At 44.6% G+C, this 21,316-nt stretch overlaps 5 protein-coding genes across 5 annotated transcripts; 3 read left to right on the forward strand and 2 right to left on the reverse strand.

Moving 5' to 3' along the window:
- The first annotated feature begins 508 nt into the window (after positions 1-508).
- LOC128305137 (angiopoietin-1-like) lies at positions 509-2,041 on the forward strand. Its single transcript, XM_053042442.1, has 3 exons — positions 509-1,146; positions 1,217-1,831; positions 1,906-2,041. The coding sequence occupies exons 1-3, from the start codon at positions 509-511 to the stop codon at positions 2,039-2,041; spliced, it is 1,389 nt and encodes a 462-aa protein (XP_052898402.1).
- A 3,336-nt stretch (positions 2,042-5,377) lies between these two features.
- On the forward strand, positions 5,378-6,339 carry LOC128302997 (ficolin-2-like). Its single transcript, XM_053039847.1, has 2 exons — positions 5,378-6,135; positions 6,213-6,339. Exons 1-2 carry the CDS (start codon positions 5,378-5,380, stop codon positions 6,337-6,339), a joined length of 885 nt encoding a protein of 294 aa, XP_052895807.1.
- Positions 6,340-6,716: 377 nt separating this feature from the next.
- On the reverse strand, positions 6,717-7,647 carry LOC128305093 (angiopoietin-related protein 6-like). Its single transcript, XM_053042386.1, has 2 exons — positions 6,917-7,647; positions 6,717-6,849 (listed from the first exon to the last, which is right to left on the reverse strand). The coding sequence occupies exons 1-2, from the start codon at positions 7,645-7,647 to the stop codon at positions 6,717-6,719; spliced, it is 864 nt and encodes a 287-aa protein (XP_052898346.1).
- Positions 7,648-9,744: 2,097 nt separating this feature from the next.
- On the forward strand, positions 9,745-10,986 carry LOC128301932 (pancreatic lipase-related protein 2). Its single transcript, XM_053038610.1, has 4 exons — positions 9,745-9,860; positions 9,954-10,531; positions 10,603-10,783; positions 10,902-10,986. The coding sequence occupies exons 1-4, from the start codon at positions 9,745-9,747 to the stop codon at positions 10,984-10,986; spliced, it is 960 nt and encodes a 319-aa protein (XP_052894570.1).
- A 1,660-nt stretch (positions 10,987-12,646) lies between these two features.
- On the reverse strand, positions 12,647-19,415 carry LOC128303715 (neuropeptides capa receptor-like). The gene is made up of 7 exons (XM_053040765.1): positions 18,819-19,415; positions 14,512-14,654; positions 14,307-14,404; positions 14,064-14,182; positions 13,781-13,890; positions 13,619-13,701; positions 12,647-13,126 (listed from the first exon to the last, which is right to left on the reverse strand). Exons 1-7 carry the CDS (start codon positions 19,413-19,415, stop codon positions 12,981-12,983), a joined length of 1,296 nt encoding a protein of 431 aa, XP_052896725.1. The 3' UTR covers positions 12,647-12,980.
- Between the last annotated feature and the right edge of the window lie 1,901 nt (positions 19,416-21,316).

Genomic DNA, 21,316 nt, shown 5'->3' on the forward strand with positions numbered 1-21,316 from the left:
TCATCATAGAGGACATTTGCATATTTTGGAAGAAATGGGCCAATTTCGGTCTCCGTTCCTTCCCTCAGCTGGATCGTTCGGGTATCGGTGCGTTAATGAACACACCGGACGCCTAATTCTTGGGTCAGATCGTGGAACATTGGAAGAAATAAATGGAAGGGTATCGCGGATAGCCTCCGCTGCAGGTTCTGCGGGATTCGGCAAATGAATTTGGCCAAGGAAATTGGCTAGCGTGTGCTTTCTTCAGCCTGTCTTTCCACCCTGGATGGGAATATCGTAATAAATTATCAGCTGTGGTTTGCTACGCAGAGTTTCGATAAACCATTCCACCTTTGTGGTGGTACGCGATTCGGTGGTGGTGCGCTGGGAAGATGTTTTGCAACTAACGGTACCGGCTAATCTCCGGAAGGGACATTGAACCGGCAAGATTTGCTATAAATTGAACTAGCAGCCGAACAGACGGCATCAGTATCGTCTGAAGTCTTGTTTTGTAGAGACGCAGAGCAGCATGAGAGCGTTCTTCCTAGTACTAACGCTAGCGCTGGCGCTAGCTGGTGCCGCCACAACCGAGGACAAGGAAGACAAGATCCCGGAGGAGGTCATCGAGGAGATTAAGGCCAGTGACGACAAGCCGGCCGACGATGATGACGATGTGCGCGGCTACGGTTACTACAATGTAGTGCACGGACATCATGGAGGTGACTCTGGAGAACAGGGATACCGCCCATCAAACTATGCCCCATCGAAGATTGGCTACGGAGGCGGTGGCTATGGAGGCGAGAGCGGTGGTTATGAAGGTGAAGGCGGTTACGGAGGAGGCTACGGTGGTGGCTATGGAGGCTCATACCCCACACGTCCGCCACCACGTCCTACGCCGGATTACGATTTCCCCAAGCCGAAGCCTCCGCCGAAGTGCAACTGCAAGGATATCATCGAACAGATCGATGACCTTGACGAGAAGATCATCAAATCGCTGCTTGATCTGGAGATCAAGGCTGACAGCATCCAGATCGATGTGGCCGGCATCCACAAGGATACGGAGAAGGTAGCGTTCGTGTCGTCCCAGACGCAGCTGATCGCCAACGCAGTCGACAATCAGCTGAACATCGTGCGTCAGAACCTCACCATCATCAAATCCGACGTCGAGTAAGTATAGTTTTTTTCGGACAGTGTGCTAGACCCACCCTTTTTTAATCGTTCCCATCACCATTGCCAGGGAATTGACGCAGTTCCAGCAAAACATTCCGGACCGAACCTACCTGACCGAGGCACTCTTCGGTCTGAAGTGCAGTTATCCGCGCAAAGAAAACCGTGGTGATGACAAAATCTACGCTTCCTGCGAGGACCCCAACATCAAGAAAACGGGCAGCTACTGGATTAAGGCGAACTTCTACAAACCGGTCAAGGTGGTCTGCGTGCTGGACTATGGCGGCCGTTACATGGTGATCCAGAACCGTTTCGATGGTAGCGTTGATTTCTACCGCCCGTGGAGGGAGTACAAGTACGGTTTCGGAAATAACGAGGCTGGCGAGTACTGGCTGGGATTGGACCGTATCTATCAGTTCACCAAGGGCGGCGCAGCCGAGCTGCTGATCGTGCTGGAGGACTTTGAGAAGAATATGACCTACGCCAAGTACGAGCAGTTCGCCATTTCGGACGAGAACGATCAGTACAAGATCACCAAGCTGAGGGGCTTCGCCGGCACGGCCGGTAATTCGTTTGAGGCTGAGGGCATGCGGTTCTCGACCTACGACTACGACAATGACAAGTATGATCAGAACTGTGCAGCTACCGCTCACGGTGCCTGGTGGTTCAAATCGTGCGGTGACAGGTACGTACGGTGTTCAAGCGTCAAACGTAGCTTCTCGATCATTGCAGCTCATGTGCAACTTCTTTCTATTGCAGCAATCTGAACGGTCTGTACTTGAACGGAGGCACGCTGGAGAAGACCGGTGTCTACTGGTTCACGTTCCGCGGATACAATTACAGTTTGAAGAAGACCCGAATGATGCTCCGGCGAAGGGAAAGTTCCGGCTACTGAGCGCTGCCAACTTGACTCTGTTTTAGCTATAATACAATAACAAACAAGCAAACACAAATCGTTCAATAAAGTTTGAGGCGTATTTTTTGGACAAATACGAGAAGCGTTTTTGCTTCGCGTGTTAAACCGAAAAGGAACTGGTTTGTGGGATTCAGCTTACCGGGACGAAATGTATGGCGGTATGGCGGTAACTTACATTCTCAGATGGCTACCAACGATATGTCACAAACATCAGCTTCAATCAGTCACATGTCATCTTGCAGCTGATTCTGGAAATTGTTCGAGATTTATCATGGCTAGTGTGGATAAAGGTATCAAAAAATGAAACTGAATCATGCCGTAAGCTAAATTTCATAATATGACACATGAAATGTTTTACAAAAAATGCTCTAAAAACACTCTACTTTTATACAAAAATTTTTAAGTAACACAATTTAAATATAACATTTTCGGTAAAATATACACAAGGGTATTGCTCACTATTTTAAACATTATACTTTAAAATCGTAAAATGGCGGTGGTTCTGCTAAAGTGCACTAAACTCTGTAAAACAAGTGTTCCTTTCGCTATCTTCTAATCCTATCCGGTGAATAGGTGACATTGGTGTGATTTATTTCACCCAATTTGTCGACCAAGCCAAGATTGGTCCACGCACAACACACTTTCAATGGGATTGTTGTACTGCTTCCAACAACATTATACGGCCGTCGGGACTCGCCTTCCAGCTATTCCCACCGGAGAATATCGAGATAGTTCATTCATAAAACCACATAAGTCGAACGTTCCCATCCGACCGCCACCAACTACCGGCGCGACCCGTGACGAAGCGAGGCAAAGCATAATCTTCTTGCGCACACTCCACCGGTCGCTGTTGTTCGGATTGTTCCGGCACGGCGAATGATATATTTGTTTTTGAACAGGGACGCGTTTCCGTCGCCGAGCACAAGTGGCCGCCGCAATTCAACAAGCACCGGCTTAGGGAACCGAAGAAGAATTGAGCAATCGTTGTCGACCGTATTCTGAGCAGTGCTGTGTGTGTTGCTTATTTATGTTCTGCCTTTTGCGGGAGCAAGATGAGCTTTGATGCTCGATAATGATGAGACAGGTAGCTTCCGAATTGAGGGGAGCCAGGATCACTTTGTGATCTGTACCACTACGTACGGATCGCTGCGATGCTGCGCGTATGCCACGCGGACCGTGTGGAAGATGATCAATGTCAATGCAATGGGGCAAACCGGCAACCGGTAGATAATCGCGCAACAGTCGACAACAAAGTACGAAACATGGAAACGCAAGATACTCCGGTTGAAATTAATCATGATGTATGGGCCAACGATGATGATGCCCGTTGTTGCTTCTCCGGTGTGCGTCTGCGATTTGGGACTCGGCAATGTTCTACGGTTTGATTTACTTTTTCACTCACCGTACGGGAGCAGGCACAGTGACAAATCACCTCCCGCACACCAGCCGGCGGATGATGGCGGTTGACAGGCCAATCGAAGCGAAATGTCGTACACTATGTGACCGAAAGTGAGCGTTTCCCTTGTTTTTGTTATTGTTATTTAAAATATTGTAATCCAGCAAAGCCATATCCACTTTATATATTGGTGCCCCAAATGCTTCGGCGCGCACACAAAAAATGGTTTTGAATGATAGCTGTCCCGCAGGATTTCTTGATTCCTTGAGCTGTGCACTGGAACAAGTTTAGTTTGAAAATTTGTTTATTTCATGTGAATAATTAAATGCGTTACATTAAAATGTTCGGTGCAAAGCATGTACCAATCGAAAGTAAAACGGGGAATTGTTATTAAATGTTTATTATTTTAAGAGATTATTATTCTAGATCATTCAAACTAAATAGAGTTTACACAAAGAATGGATGATATATTTAACTACTTTTAAAACCAAATAATTTTGTTGATCAATAATTGAAGTTAATAACAACAAAGGTGATATTCAGAACCAACCATCGTCGAGTGGTACAGCAATGCAGATGGCTTTAACTCATTGAGCCTGTGGGTCAGAAGGCAAAAAGAAACAGGTTTATGTATTTTACACCATGTAAAAAAAGCATCACATCCCGATGCCACACATATTGATATTTCTAAACTCGTCTTAAGCATTATGAGTGATTTTCCAATCAATTGTGCAACTGACAGTACAATAATAGATACAATGTTGTAAAAATCATTTTTCTTCCTTTTGTGCCTGTTTACAACATGCCCATTGATGTCCTTTTTCAAGCTGTTTGGTGATTCAAAGGAGACCTGTTGCTAATGACAGTTTGATTAATTGCCTAATGATTGATTTCTGGTCACCATTGGCATTGCGGTGAATAAAGCTACGATCCTTGGGTACTTTGTGTGCGGCATACGAACATAAACCACGCTTGACTACGATCAAATTCCGTTGCTTGATGTTTTTCGAAACATTGTTCTTTTTTGTACACGAGTGTGAGATATCAGGACAGCTCACCGGTGCAGATTTTTGATGGAGCATCTTACGTAACGCTTCGTGTGCATCAATAATACCCACTTCTTATGGAATAAGCGGCTCCCATTCCACAATAAAATGAAGTGATAATACAAATAACTCGACTTGAAATTGTTTATCTGTAGTATTGCTTTAATCCCTAACACCTATATTACTAAAAGACCGATGAAAACGATTAATCTGGTAGATTTAGCGTCAACGGTCAGTTAAAATGTAGCTGGTTAAACGACAATGATTGCTCTGAAATATTTCATTCCACAAATGAACCACTTTTCATCGCATCGGTTATGCGCCTGTGCGTATGCAATGTGCATCATGAAATCTTTCAAATATTTCACAAGCTGTATGGGATACGTTTCACAGCTTACGATTCTTCACACGCACACATGCTCACGCAAAATTTAATTTCCTAACGGCTGCTGCGTGAAAAATCGAATTCGATTGAAAATTCCTGTTGTTGGAAAAACGTTTGCCTTGAAACGTTGAAACCACATTGCAACAAACTGCAGTTAGCTGATTAGTGAAGTTAATTTTCAACCTTTTTCTTATATTAACTATGGTAGTCACTTAAGAGGTCACCTAAGATTTGCTAACGAACACGACCAGATGCTGATGAACGTTCTGTTTCGTAAAAGTGGCGAACACAAAATTGTAGTCACCGGTACGTATACAAAATTTTGCAAAACATTATGTTCTACTTTGCGTACCGTATTAGGTTATGGCAATGCTAATAACACTTTCTTGCCACTTCAGCTGCGCAAACAGCGAGCGACCCAGCTATTCTGCAAGCTTTTCGTAATGCAGCCACGAAACGCTCAGTACATTCTCGCGAGTCGCGTCAGAATGTGGTTCACCGTGGCGTTGCTACTGGCGTGTGCCATCCGGGGCGGCCTGACCGCAACGTGCGACTTTCCCCAGTCGCTGTGTTTCGACTCGGAACCTGCATTATCAAATCTCGACTTGCTCAAAGCAGCCATCAAAGGGTTGGGCACGACACCGGCCAACTTCATCAAGCCAGACGATTTGAACGCGCTGATAAGTCAAATCACGAGCAAGGTGAAGGAAACGACCGGGCTTGCACCGGGCAGCTACAAAACATGTTCCGATTTGCCTGCCGGTTCACCGTCCGGGCTGTACCAGCTCCGGGGCGAGTTCCGCGATCCGCTGGATGCGTACTGTGACATGGACTACGACGGGGGCGGCTGGCTAGTGTTTCAACGACGCTTCAACGGGCAGACCAACTTTTTCCTCTCGTGGACCGATTATCAGACGGGTTTCGGCGATGTTGAGAGTGGCGAGTTTTGGTGGGGTCTCAACAATTTGTACCGTGCGACCAACCTCATGCCGCACGAGCTTGCCATCATAATGGAGGACTTTGAAGGTCGGAGGGTTGTGGCGCGATACAGTGCGTTTCAGATCGGCGACGAAGCGGAGCTGTACCGCTTGAATGTGCTCGGTACGTTCAGTGGCACCACGGGAGATTCGCTGCGACGACAGCTCAACATGCCGTTCACTACGAAGGACAAGGATAATGACATATTCCAACTGAACTGTGCCCAGCAGAATACTGGTGCGTGGTGGTACTCTGATTGCCATGACAGGTTAGTACACTCATTGTCGGGGTGTTACCATGGTACTGACTTATGTTTCTCGCTTTACTCTTCCCTGCTTTGCATAGCAATCTGAATGGACAGTACCTAAACGGATCTACCGTGCTCTACGGGAAAGGTATGACGTGGAAAACCTTCAGAGAACAGGGCTACTCGCTTAAAATCTCCATCATGTTGATCCGTCGGATACCGTAGTTTAGGGTGATTTAATTGCAATAAAAATGAATTGTACAAAGTAGAACGACCCTTTCCCTCATCCTGATATCTTCCTCTTTAACTGCACAACAACCTCAAGAGATCCAAGCCTGCCATGTCTGGCGTTCTTAGACTCTCGATGGATAGTGAGTCCTTGCGTACGGAGACAACATCTTCACAAGAGCTAGACTACAACTTTTCGACACTGAAATAGAAATGTCGATAACAATCTTGAGATACTTGAGATGCTAGCATTATCTTATGTAGTATTCATCCAATCTCAACCAAAAAAGACTCTCAGACGACCCCTGCTTGTTATTTGTCGTAATTAACCACCATTTTATTTCACTCGTCGCATTTATTTGATCAATCGAAATTTAGGCTCGTTTCTTGCGTATTAGCATTATGGAAGTCCGGAGCGATTGTGAAGGCCCCTTGAAGCCTACCCACACCATGGACGTTCTGGGACTGGTTGTAGGCGTTGCACCACCGTAAAATCCGTTCAGATTGCTGAAATGTTCACCATACGTTAGGAAGCTGCCTCACCTGTATGCACACCGAAGCCTGTTATACGAACCTGTCACCGCAGTCGCTAAACCACCATCCTCCTCTCTCTACTCGGGCACAGTTTACCGTGGCCGCCGCATCCGTATCACGATCGAACGTGGAAAACGTCTTTCCCACTGAGGCGCTCATTGAGTTCCCGCCCGTGCCACTAAATCCGCTCAGCGTTGTCAATCGGAAGTTGTCCGTTTCCGGTGCCACTTTGAAGCTGGTGTACCGTACGGAAGTCGAAGTACCATCGAAAGCATCCATCAGGATCGCTAGCTCGTACTGGGTCGGTGTCGTTATCAGGTTGAGGCGTGTCAAACCGATCCAAAATTCCTGCTCCGGATGTCCGAAACCGTCGCGATACTCATTGAAGCTGCGCGTGAAATTAGTTCGACCGTTCGTGCGGCGCTGTATCACCGTCCAGCCGCCACCGAACAGTTCCGTCTCGCAGTAGTAGTGCGTGATTACGCCGTTACCGTCCAGGATGCGGTATAATCCCGATGGTCCGGTAACGTCGTCGCAGGAGTCATAAACCGTGACCAGCCGCAACAGTTGCTGAAGGTTTAGCTGAACACTTACCAAAGGATCTTGGGCCGGCGTTTGGTTGGAAATCGTTTTGGTGAGGGCGGCAATCGCGTCCGCGATGCCGGCATACCCGGCGCAGGTCTGTCGTGGTGCGCTCAGTAGCGAGAAGGAACCCTCGCCGAGCTGGGCGTAAAGTGACACGAGTAGCAGTGATACGATCAACGTCATCATGGTGCAAAACCGCTCGATCAACTAACTCGATCGGTATCGGTGGCCAACAGACTGGAGAACGGGGAAAAATTCCCTTTTGATGTATGTGTGCGCGGTCGCCCCACATATGGCAGGTGTTTGAACAATTTGAATGTTTCAACAACAACATAAAAAAAATTTGCTAACTAGATCACTCGAACAGGAACATTGGCATTGGCGAGATGATGCGGGCGTGAGAATGAATCGATCAAAATACGAAATATCGTCAACTAGAGCAGACGTTATAAAAGAGGAACACATTTTTAACTTAAATTATTTACATAACCCTCTTATCATACAATGCTAGAGTTAAACTAAATACATCATGCTGTCCTCATTAGAAATACCTTACCACATAAGACTGAATGCAACAACCATAACCTAGGGAGTGTATCTATCTAAAATGTGGCAATTATAAAATGAAAAGTTCCTAAAACAATGTACGCATTCTGAAATGGTTCAATTTCACTCAATTAGTACCGTCCATAAACAAAACCATATTAACTATGCTATGAAAAATTCGTGGAAAATCGCGAAATTATGATCCTGTGACGTTTGCTGCTTTATGAAAATCTGAATTCATCATAAATAGATGCAACACAACACCGAACATTCATACTGCTTGCCCGTGATGGTGCCCGGCCAGGTGCGCGTTCTTCTGAAAAGTATTTTGTTGCTTGTATGTGATGCTAATTCAATGGAAATTTCTATGATGGATCGTGGCGTGTATATATTTCATGTTTTTTTTCTTTAAAAAAGGGTGGATAAAACGAAGAAAAGATCGCTGCTCTATGAATCGCTACTCAACAAAAATTAGTAACTAATCAAATAAAAAATTAATAAATAAATAAATAAATAAATAAATAAATAAATGAATAAATAAATAAATAAATAAATAAATAAATAAATAAATAAATAAATAAATAAATAAATAAATAAATAAATAAATAAATAAATAAATAAATAAATAAATAAATAAATAAATAAATAAATAAATAAATAAATAAATAAATAAATAAATAAATAAATAAATAAATAAATAAATAAATAAATAAATAAATAAATAAATAAATAAATAAATAAATAAATAAATAAATAAATAAATAAATAAATAAATAAATAAATAAATAAATAAATAAATAAATAAATAAATAAATAAATAAATAAATAAATAAATAAATAAATAAATAAATAAATAAATAAATAAATAAATAAATAAATAAATAAATAAATAAATAAATAAATAAATAAATAAATAAATTAATTAATTAATTGCAGGAAATCGAATGTAATTCATGCAATATTGGATTATTTATTGTTCTGTGATTGAACCAAGAATGCCGTTTTGTTGAGCCCAGATTAAATAGATGTTCAGCGATTAAAAATTATAGCGAGTTTTAATAGTGATACGAAATGATCCATATGGGATTTTCCACCAGTCCTGTGGTGTGGGATCACTAGCACACACACCAAAGAGCACACCAAAGAGCACACCAAAGAGATTTCAAAGAATGTTTAGTTTGTTTAGCTTCATTCGAGTATCTAGACTATTTACAGTATATGTCCCCCATCGCTAGGCTTAGCGTCTAGCGGTAGGATAATATTTAACAAGGCGAAAAAAAGGATGAAAATGTTAAGGAAAAAAATCACGTTGAACACACTAAGAAGTTTGAGTACACTGCATAGCTCGTGTAACCGGGCCAATATAGCTAAGTGCACATAAAACGGCGAACATCATACAGTACAACTGAACTTAACCAGTCAACATTGCTCTGTTGCTTTAATTAAACCACCTGTACGAATCGAATGTCACTAATTTCACTCACAACACTATCAACAGGCATCAAATCGCGCGATTTCTAACGCCATACCGCATTTATTTGCATGAGCAATGAGTGGTTTGTTGCCGATCAATTTGTCGATTTAATAAACAGCGTTATTAATGTACAAATTCCCGCCATTTACGTGCACGACAAAACCGTTCAATTTGATTTCATTCGATTGCCATTTAACTGATACTGAGCACTGAGGGCCGCGTTAGTGTCATCGTGACTGTATCACCGTACGGTAGCAAACCTAATGGGTGCTCTGGTCGGAAGCGTTGCTGTGTTGCTGTTAGCACACGCCATCGATGCGGCGTCGGTTTCAAATTACTCCCCAGAACTGAGTGAAGTTAAACTTTACTTCTATTCACCGTGGGAAGTACCTTCTTGAGGATGGCCCAAGCTGCTTCAGCCGTTTCCGATGGCTAATGTGGTGGTTTTTCTTCTATTCCTGGTGTGTTGTAGACTATTGCATGTTGAGCAGGACGTGGAATCGTTTGAGCCACCGCCCCAAATCGACCTACGGAGACAGCTGAAGGTGGTGATCCATGGGTGGCTTGCCAATCGTAACCACTTCTCGATACTTCCCATCCAGTCGGCATACTTGGAGCAGGATGCTCACAACCTCCTGATAGCCGATTGGATGGATGTGGCCTTTCTGCTATATCCAACGTCTCGTGATCTCGTGCTGCCGGTGGCGAACCGCATCGGCACCATTCTGTCACGGTTCATGGAGCGGGTAGGTATCGACCACAGCCAGGTGCACGTTATCGGCCACAGTCTTGGGGCGCACATAGCGGGCAACGTCGGACGTTACTTTGGTGGGATGTTATCGCGTGTGACGGCCCTCGATCCGGCCGGGCCACTGTTCGAGCTCGATTCACCAGACGCCGTCGGGCCCGACACGGCACAGTTCGTGGATGTGATCCATACCGATCCGCTACTGCTGGGCGATAACAATGTCCGGGGACATGCGGATTTTTTCACCAACAGCGGTCAAGATCCCCAACCGGGCTGTGCATTACTCGACCTCGTCACACTACGTACAGTATCCCACACGGTGAACATGCAGTGTGTCGGTCTGGTGGTTAACGCGTTTGGGTTTGCTCCACAGATACCTGCAGCCATTTGCGTGCGACCGGATTCTTTGCGGAATCAATTCTACAGCCGAGGAACTTTATTGCCTGTGCCTGCAGCCGGGAGGAGATTGTGAGAATGGACACCCTGTGCCTGCCGGATATGCAGGAAACATCCTTGCGTGAGTGTGTCCCGATGGGTGAGCCACTCGAGCGTAGGTTAGTGATGGACGCCTGGGTGGCCAAATGATACGGCAGCATCCAAACAGGATGCTCCAAGCAGTCGGCGGGTAAGCACCATATTTTACCGTACTGCAGTGTGTGCTCTTCCTTGCAGTGTTCGGGGAACATTTTTCGTGCGAACAGCGAGTGAGTCTCCGTACGGGCTTGGCACTCACGCAATGAGCGGACCCAGCATCTAACACTGCAACGCGCCACGTGCACACCGGAACGCTGTTCGTGCTACGGACGGCGTCTCCCAAAGCATGCAACCAGACACTCTCGCCCGAAAGGTTGGCAGGTGGGTCGGCTGGATTATGGCTGTAATAAGAGGAACACATTAACTTCCCTTGCATTCTCCCCTCAAAACCCATGGCGCTTATCCAGGTTTTTGCTAATGGAAGCATTATGAGCATGTCAGGTTATTTGCAACGACTTAACAAGCCGTAATAGACTAAATTGATGCTATCAATGAATCTTCTGCCCGTTGCTAGTAGAGTTTATGCCGTATCATCACCTTGGTTGGTTTTTAGTCCCTTCGCTTGTGGGTATGCCGAAGCTTTCAGCTGTCAATAAATGATGAATTCCGGGGGGTGGTGGTGGCGGATAGAAATGTTTTGCCTGCATGATAAACAGAACGAGACTGCAAATTGAGAACCGTTTTTTCTTCACGAAACAAACAAACTCAAGCATTTATTTAATTAAATTACAGGCACTCCCCGAGATACGCGGATTATACGCGGTTTTTGAAAATTTGACAGCTGAGCTAGTTTATAGCACATATATAAGCAAAATTGTGAAAAATTTGTCGAAAATACCTTTTATGTCATATAAAACATAAAAACAAATATTTTATATGACATAAAAGGTAACTTATTTTAATGTAATTTTTCTAATTACCGCCTGATTCGCTGCATAATTTAAATGCACATAAGGAAATCGACTCTGTGACTTTGAGGTATAAACGAAATTGCACCAGGATTCGACTTACGCGGAAATTCAAGTTACGCGGTTTTTTTCCGGGTTATAGCGGTCCGCTGTAATAGCGTATCTCGGGGACTGCCTGTACCCAATATGGCAAAAGCTCCGTGGAAAACTTCAAACAGTTTCAATTATTTTCTTTTCCTTTTTGATAGAAAAAGATTTTTTACAATAAAAACTAGCGTTTAAACTAGCGATACTTAAAGATGAAGACAATGTGGAGTGGAATTACTTAGTTGCAAGCTTTAAAGCATAGAGTTGGCTTTGCTTGTGTAGATGGAAAATCAGCGTGCACGAACCAACTACACCGCCGGTTGCTTTGATCCAATTGTCTTACAATTTATCCGTACAATTACACCCCCTGGTACATGGCCCCGTGCCGGAACACGCTCGCCCCACGAAGACGGCATCCAGTGGGTACGCACGCAAGCTCAAAACAGCAGGCAAAAAACCATTTATATTGCCATGAGAACAACAATTTTCCGACGAAATCTTAAAAGCAAATCTGGTAGAAAGATGCCGTTCTGGGAAGCCAGTGCTCACCCGGGGTTATGGTGACGCGCGCGCGCTCGTGTCTCCTCGAGTGTGTCGGTGCCGGGAGTAATTCGGTAATGCCATTACCGGTGGGATGTAAAACGGTCGTTCCATACCGATGCCATGCCGCTTAGAAAGCTGTGGAAGCTCTCGTTATTTCGGACCATTTATTCATGCCTTCTTAAGAGCAATCTCGAGAGGGAGAGAAAGAAAAACACCTACTAGATTTCGTATACACTCTGTGTTTGTTTTATTCCATTCTATACCATGTTCACACATAAAGCGAGACAGTGTTCCCATTATCCTTACAAATGTAACACGATCCCTTCTCCTTCAAGGGTGGACCAATGATGGGCAACACACACACTCACACAGCGAGGCACAATCAATGAGCGGATCCCTCATCCCCAATCCAATACCGATTGATCCCGGGCAGGTGTAAATAGATGACAACCATTTCCCATGCATAGCAACATTCATCCGTACAGCGAACACACTCGCGTTGTTGAATTGTTTCATCTCGTTGCACGATTTTAATTTTATAGTTACAAGAAGAATAAAAATACTTCCCTAATAAACTTGTACGATTTGTCCGGAAGGAAGGCCGGAGCGTTTCGTTACACAACTGTTCAATCCGTTCGCCCCCGTTTCCCTGGAATGTGTGTGTGTGGGTGGGGTGGCTTCAGGGCAGGTTCATAACCGGTGGGTCTGCATAATCCTTCCACAGCATCGTTTCCGCCGTGCGGTTTGTGGTGGTGGTGGTCGTGGTTGACAGCATCGGCGTACTGGTGCGCCTCAGCGCTAGGTTGCCGTATGCGCGCAAAAGTTCTGCAAAATAATTACACAGACCGAACATTACCGCCATGATAAACGGTCGCATTGCCTCGTCAAGCTTATTATCGAACAGTGGATTGTGCTTCTTTTTTTATTTTTTATTCAAACACCAATTACTTATTGTGGGTGTTCGCGCACGTGTGTTTTGCAACCGAATGCAGCTATAGCTGTCGATTGAGTGTGGTCGAGTTTCGTATGCAACAGGTGGCGTAGGAATGGAATTAGGTAACTCACTGAGCGGTGCAACTAATTCCAACTCCTGCTGGCAGTTCCATACAAGCGAATAAAACCATGCACAATTCAACGAAATGCGTCGCGTGTAGTTGGCTGCATGGCAAAGTGCCCTTGTAGCTCTTCCACGCGAACATCGGGTTTCCAATTCAGGAGTGCAAACCATGCACACATCGAACAACATGCAGGGAGCGTTACATGCGCTACCGAAGCAGGAACCGGAAAGGAAAATGCGTACCCTTTGCTACATAATACCTGATTGAGTACCGCAACCGCTGATCGGGTCCTGATTTACTCGGCTCTTTCGATGCCGTCGGAACATTTCTATCACAGCCTTCCTGTAGGAAATATAAGGAGAATATCAGGATATTATAAGCAGTTTGCTGGAACATGGGGCTGGATGACTCCGTTGCCTACCTAAAATTCTGCCCACTGATGCAGTACAGTATGAAGTTGATGCCGAAGTTGGTGATGAAGAATAGGTAGCAGTAGTACTGCACCAGCACGGTCAGATACGAATGGCCCGTCTGAAAGCAGAGGTGAAGAACAGTCCGCGCGGGTGTGAGATGTTTTCTTTTGCACAATTAATATCTGTCACCGGAGGCACGTATCAGTGAGCATATATCTTTAGCGAGGACCTTCAGCAGCAGTAAAGAAAGGCTTTCTTCCACTCAATGTCCTATCCATCAAGTTGACTTACCTCGACGAATGCACGTACGCGCATGACGTAGCTCGGCAGATTGAGACACACAAATACCGAGGACACGATGAGTAGCATCTTGGTGACCTTCATCTGCGAGTGCAGCATCCGATTTTCTCCTGCATTCACCCGGTTGAAGTAAAAAAAAAAGTAGCGCACGATGAAACAAACAGAGCATGTTAATGAATCGTGTGGTCATAAAGAAATCTCGCCCCATAGTTGGTGCGGAACATCACTCCATACTCATGCTGGATCGCCGCAGAATGCCATTCCGTCCGTTGGGATGAGTCGAAAAGTACTGGAAGCTGAGCTGCCTTCGTATTTCTAAATTCGATGGTTTTCTACGGCAGAGAGAGGCACACAATGCACGAATGTTAAAACGGACTGTCGGACAGTGGCACACATATAGGGGGTACCGGAAAAACGTGTGATGGCACATTCACATTACCTTTTGGGCAGGGTCATGTTACGGCGCAGGCCGGCAAAACGCCACACGGTGAAGCTGGTCACGGAGTTCAGGACGACGATGATGGTGAACGGGACGACAAACACTATCACCGTGTCGATGTAGTTGAAAATTTCCATTTGTGACTGAAAAATGTAAAATAATTTGGACCAGTGTGAGGCAGACATGTTATTGCGTATGGTGCTGGAAAATCACAAAGTCGGGTGTTTTACGTGTACGTGTACGCAAACTGAACCTGACGAGATTTCTTGGAATTCAAAGTACATATTGATATTCAGTTGTGAAGTTGAATCACTAAAATTATGCTAAATAATATGAAAGCGATATTCATTTTAGAGTTTCTGATGGGCCTGGTCATATTACCAGCCTTAATTATTATCCATATCCACAAGTGTTAACTAATCAGTGGCTGTTTCCAGGTACTTCAACAGCTTAGCAATCATGGTCTGTGGTTGAAGTCGCTGCAACAAATTGCGACAGTGGTCTTTTTGACGTACGAATCAACGCCATCATCTCCCTTTTCTCGGTTCCCTCATGGAGAAACCAGTCATCAGTCCAGGAATCCCGACATATGGCTGCTATTTCATGCTCGGTTGCACTTCAATCTTCGGCAAGTTCGTCTTCACTGACCACACCGGGATCTCTCGGCTCATCAAGTTCTATTTCTGTCTATTTCCTTCTCTACACGCCTTACTTTCATACACCTCCAAGAGTAGTTCTTAGTATCTGTCGCACTTTAATGAAAAAGGTCCTCGGGCAGTGCGATCCTAGACTTGTGTCCGTATTCTGAAACAAATGAACTATCAACGTGTGAAGTCTGTTGAATTTAATATCTTCGAAGAAGTTTGTGGTTTCCCTAGTGTACAGAATACTTCCAGAACTCAAAACTCCACCTCGGTTTCCACTGATTAGCTAGTAATTCCAGAGTTATCGTCTACTGATATTATGCTTCCTTGTCAGGCTCATTCACGGCCGAACCCCTCGTATAAACAGGTACAAGGTAACCTACAAATTTATTCTCTGTCTGTGTCAACGGTCTCCAAAGGTGAAATGGTTTGAACCGCAATGAATATATATTCAGTACACTGCTAGGCTTCATTTTACCATATAAATATCCGAATAATAAATTCTTCTTTTGTGGCCCTTGAGGGATCAGTCAAGAAGACCTCCAATCCACAGGAAAAACTGAGCCCACAAACGAGTAGTCCAGTTCTGTCAGCTTGCGAGTTGTCAATTTCAACATATCTATTCTATCAATAATTAATGCATGGTCGGCAAAGCACACATGAAATTACTGGGTTGTAATTTATTCCTGCGGTCAATTTTGCAGCCAATATCATCTTACTCACAAATATTTGAACGTTACAGTAAAGAAGGACAGGAGATTTTCGCACAACGACTTACTTCCCTGAATCATTCACAATCGCAATGAATTATTCATCGGTTTTAATTCCACACCGTCCAACGCATAGGACGTTTGGCAAATTTTGCACTTGTAGCAAATTGGACCGGGGCGGGTTTTCGTGAAGTTTAGAAGTTGCCACGGTACAGCAAGACGGAATGAATCCTCTTTTCTGTCCTAAGTGGTTTCCGTGCCGTTGATAAACCACTCATATTTTCCACTTTCCAATATCGCAGAACTGAAGCGACGGTTTCATCCTACGCACTGTTGCTTCCGGTTTCAAGTGCCATGACCATGGCTGATTCAGACAGACAGACACACAAACACACACAGAGAAACACAGCGCCTTTTCCGAAGATTATCCAATTATAATCAGTTTTCCGGCACGTTTTACAGGAAGACCAGCGCCGTAAATCATGTTTGTGTCTTCGTTTCTTGACTTCGTACCATCGGGTCATCGAGTGTTTGCACGATTCCACGTGCGCACTTATGTGCGTTGGCCGATCCCTTCGCTGGCCGAGATAATCGATGCCCAGCGAGAGTAAAAACGGAATGTTTTTATTCAGGATTTCGCTTTTTTTCTCATTTTCACACATCCAATATGAAATGTTTTTCCATCAGCTCAATTATCCACAGTGGAGTGTTTTTAGTTCCCTTCAACTTTCGAGTATTCGAGATTTCTCTGTTGTTTGCACGCGGGGGAATGTTGCACGCACAAAAAAGGGGTTTTAAAATAACACAGAAACAAGGCATTTATTTTTGACAACTTTCGTGCGTGGGGTTAGATCTTTTTTCCCCCGGTACGAATTTAATGTATGGTGAGTCGTTTCGGTAGCTTTTTTTTGGTTGCTGTTGTGCTTTGGCGTTCTGGAATTTTTGGAGATTGGAATCCCTTTTGCTACGAATCCGAAAGATACGAAAAAGCGTACACCGGTGTGGTGTTTTCATTAAAAATAAGTGTTGTCGGTTATTTTTCGTTTGTGGAACATGTTTTGCTGTTTAGTACGAAGTATTTTCAGCAAAACTTTTCGAACGTTTCCTGGCAGTTAGCAATGGCAGAATGAAAATAATCATTCAAATTATAGACGGGTTTTATCAAGTCTATCGTAATGCTATTAAAAGTTGGAAAAAACAATTAAAAATACAATTTTAATTTACATGACCTACAGTGAATGTAGCCGTTTAGTGACAAATATCCATTAACGTCCTTGCATTTGTTTCTGTGCAAATGCATCAATGCCGTACAGTGGAAGCAATAAAATTGAAATCAAACAAAAACATTGAAGGTGTTTTAGCCGATTATTGCAATACAAAAAAATACGAAAAACATCAATCCAACTACTGAAGCAATGCATTTTAATCTGTGCGTTGGTGTGTTCAATACGCTAAAGGTACTCTATACATCGTCTGTCACCTACCGACGCACCACGGGTTAAAATAAGCAGCTTAAAAAAAATGCCACAACCCAGCGGCAGCGGTAAATGCAGAATTTATTTCAGCAACAAAGCATTGCCCACGGTGCACGGGTGCTCGGCAAGTTTCGGACGCAGTCGATGTGCGCTGTTTGCTGTTCACATTCACAGATCACGCTGATCGCGCGGTGTGAAGTTTGGTGCCCCCGGTAAGAGGCATCTCGGCGACGCTCGCGACATGATCTACTATGGGGCGCTCCCTCCAAAACCGTGGTGTCTCGGTGTGACTATTTTTTGTTTTGCTCGTTTGGTGGCACAGAAAAACAAGCTTTCCCATCTCCATTCTCCCACCGGAGTCACGGTTATGATTAAAATAATAATATACTTCAAGGTAAGAAATTTGTTGCCCACTGGCACCACGGGAGTGAGAAATACTCACTTTACTCGGTTCCCTGTGGGAAAATCGCTTCGTGGCACATGAAAAAGTGTGTGCGATTTAATAAAAAATTGCCATCAACTTCACAAAAGATATGAAAACTCATGGGAATTGCGATTTTAATTAAAACCATATGAACCATTTGCAAGGGTTTCATTGATTTGCACCCAAAAACCAGAAACGCACTTCCCTTTTATTCGTTCATTACAATGTCCCGCATACACGGCAAACCGGGACAACCCGTTGCTGCTACGCTGGATATCAATCGGTCGCTATTAACAGTAGCACCCTAAACGATTTGCTTGTTTTTCTTTAATAGCTTGCCGACACCCACAACAAAACATGGTATAATTCGCACCGTACGCTTTAGCCGCACACACCACAGCACCGATCGTGCTTCAATTGAAATTTAATTCTATTACCAGTGTGCCAGCACCGATGCCCGGGATGAGCACATTGAAGCATTCCCACTTCCCACAGTCCCGGGATGCTATCTGTACTACGGAGTTGTAGTCGGGCCCGAGCCCTAGAGTAGTAGTAGGGCCGGATAAATGGATATCGAAATCAATCGCCCCGGGAAACCGGTCAGACGGAGGTGACATTCTCCGGGCTCCACTCAGACGACGCTTCCGGACAGGCTTGTTAATCCGAGGACTGATCCAATGGGGTGGGAGAAAGCACTTGTGGAACGAGGAGTGAAGGGATTTTCAACGCCTTTAGGGCTGGATATAATTTGTGCTGCTAAGCTTTTCCCAGAAGCAAGAAAAAAAAACAGATTAATGTTTATTCAACAGCTTAATGTCCTTCCTTGTTTTTTTTGGTTGGTAAATTCGCATAGGAAAGAGTTTAGATGTGGAATCACTGCTGCCAGCAGATGGACCAGTTGTTGTCCATTTGCTACACCATGCGTAGATGGGGATACAATAGTGTTAGATTGTAAATTTTTCCAATATTCCACCCTTCGAGCAGAAAAAAACACAAAAAATGAGCGTTGCCAGTTGGAGGATGGACAGAATGTTGCTATGGTAACGCGACGTACCGTGTACTCCTTGCGCATATCGCAGATGGTGACGTTGCTGCGCTCGGAGTACTGCGTGCCGGCGTAGAAGATGTACGGTACGCTGTGCACGCTGCCCACCATCGTCAGGCAGGCGATGATAGTTTTCGCCCGCCGCACCGTACACCAGCTCTGCCGCTTGAGCGGGTACCGCACGACGATGAAGCGCTCGAACGTGAAGGCCACCACGTACCAGACGGACAGGAAGCTGCTGACACCGCTCGTGTACGTGAACAGCTGGCAGTACGGTTCGCGCGTGTAGATGTGCACTTGGAAGAAGCTCAACCAGGTGACGAACAGCCCGACGAGGTAGCACGTGTCGCTGATCCCGAGCGCGGCCAGATAGTACGACGACGACAGCTTCTTGAGCTTCGTGTTGAAAAACACCAGCACCGATAGAATGTTCCCGATGCTGCCGACCACCACCAGCAGCGGCATGTAGTAGAAGTTGAGAAAATTCCCAATCAGTTCCATCACCACCTCCGTTTCGGTTAGGTTCAGGGGGGGACCACCGTCCGCCCCCTCCATGCCGACCCGGGCGTCCGCCATCGGTGGGTGGACGGTACTTCCGTTAAGCATCGCCCTCTGGTGGCCCAATTCGGCACCTCTCTCACACACTCACTGATCGTCCTTGTTCAAACACACACAAACACACACACACCCGGTGTGCCTTACCGGCATGGCCCGGAACTGCACTGCACACGGCCACAACCAGCCCCCCGGTTCGTTTGTTCGCGATGATGATCAGTTTCACTTCCACTGCCGCGCAACCATTTAGCATGATCACATGGCCGACTGGAAAGCGCGTGTTTGCTGCCAAATTCGAGACCGGGTTAGCAGCAACTGAAGCGCACCATCGGACCGGAATGTGTTAAATGAAACAGACAGATTTACGCACCGTTCGGCTGTGGTTCGATTTTTTTTCCCCACGTATCGTTATCGGTATCGCGATGAACACTGGACCGTTGAAATGGTGAGAATTGTGGGTTTGCAGTGCGCATGGTCAAAATGTGGCTCCCTACCACAAACATTTTCGACCAATTCATTCGTATCACCTTGGTAGACGAGTTTATAATTCTGTTCCTAGAATGCTTCAGAATTGTTCTTTTATTTTTTGTAATTAAAAATAATATTTTAACTGAATATTTCAACTATTATATAAAAAATATTATTCTTTATTTGTTTTGTGTTGCTTTATTTTTCTTGCATTAAATGAAAAATAAATTCAACCTCTGCGATACCTTCAAGTTCGTTATCCAAATTATGTTGTCATGAACGCGGGATAATAGGAAGGGATGCGCACACTCAGCATGTATCCCTACTACCGAAATTCCGCACTGATTCATCAGCACTACATGCGCTTTACAACGTTCATTCATCCGCGACGGGACGGCGAATCCATCTCCATGCTCGGAATTTCAGGAAGCTGGCAACAGTTCTGCTTACCCATTCGGTTCGGAAAAGCATCCGTTTTGTGCTCTGCTATGCTCTTACGCTGCCACAGAAAACCCCAGCAGTAATCCTTCGCCGTAACGAACAATGTGGTATAATCAGCATTATTGCTTCAACTGTATGAATATGACAAAATTCCAGATTCCAAAAATACTTCCCATTCTTAGGATATGTTTTGATGCCAGTGTATCATTCGTGATGATTTCCGAACGTGCTAATGTGCGCCCGAAATGGATTACAGCGAAATTGTTGGCATTTTGCGTTGTGTTCCTTTTGCATCGCTTTAAGTTCCTGCCCGTGTAATCACGCCGGTGAAGAGACAAATGGTTCCTAATAACGACCATTTCCACATGAAATAACCTTTTTAGGCGAAATACGTATACGCAGCAAGGAATTTGCAATAAGCAGCGAGCGCGAGTGCACGGTTGGGCAAAACACGTTCACCCGTAATAAACGAATACTTTCTGCGACTGTTGTGTGCCGTTAAAAATCGTTGGCTTGGAGTGTTTTGTTTTACTGTTTTTTTCTCTTCTCTTTTTGTTATCTCCAGCCACTTACCAAACGAATCCTTGGACCTTGGGCTCAATCGTATCAGCTATTGAAGTGCAGTCAAAAAGCATAAATTTTTGGGCTTGGAAGTTTTTATCCATTTTCTTTCTTCTTCCACCTTTCGCAGTTGAAAGTGAGCTAGCGGACAGCGGACGTGAAGGAATTTATAGGAAATTCATTTTTCCCACATCTGCATTCTCGTCATCGCACCGTCAATCCGATTATGGGATTGCTTCAGACGTGCCGTATGTACACGGTACACGGTCCATCGAAACACAGCCCATCGATGGTGTCGATGCTGGGGAAGTGTTAGCATTCGTTTTGTTAACGGTAATAAGAGGTAGAAGTAGAATTTGGTGAAATGTATAACTTATGTTTTTCCTCTTCTTTCACCAGTGGTACGAGACCATCGACGTGATAGTCTATTATCTGAGTTGATAGGAGGGATATTACAGTACGTGATATAATTTGAATAGATT

This window comes from Anopheles moucheti, chromosome 3 (assembly GCF_943734755.1).
Source record: "Anopheles moucheti chromosome 3, idAnoMoucSN_F20_07, whole genome shotgun sequence".
NCBI classification, from domain to species: Eukaryota; Metazoa; Arthropoda; class Insecta; order Diptera; family Culicidae; genus Anopheles; species Anopheles moucheti.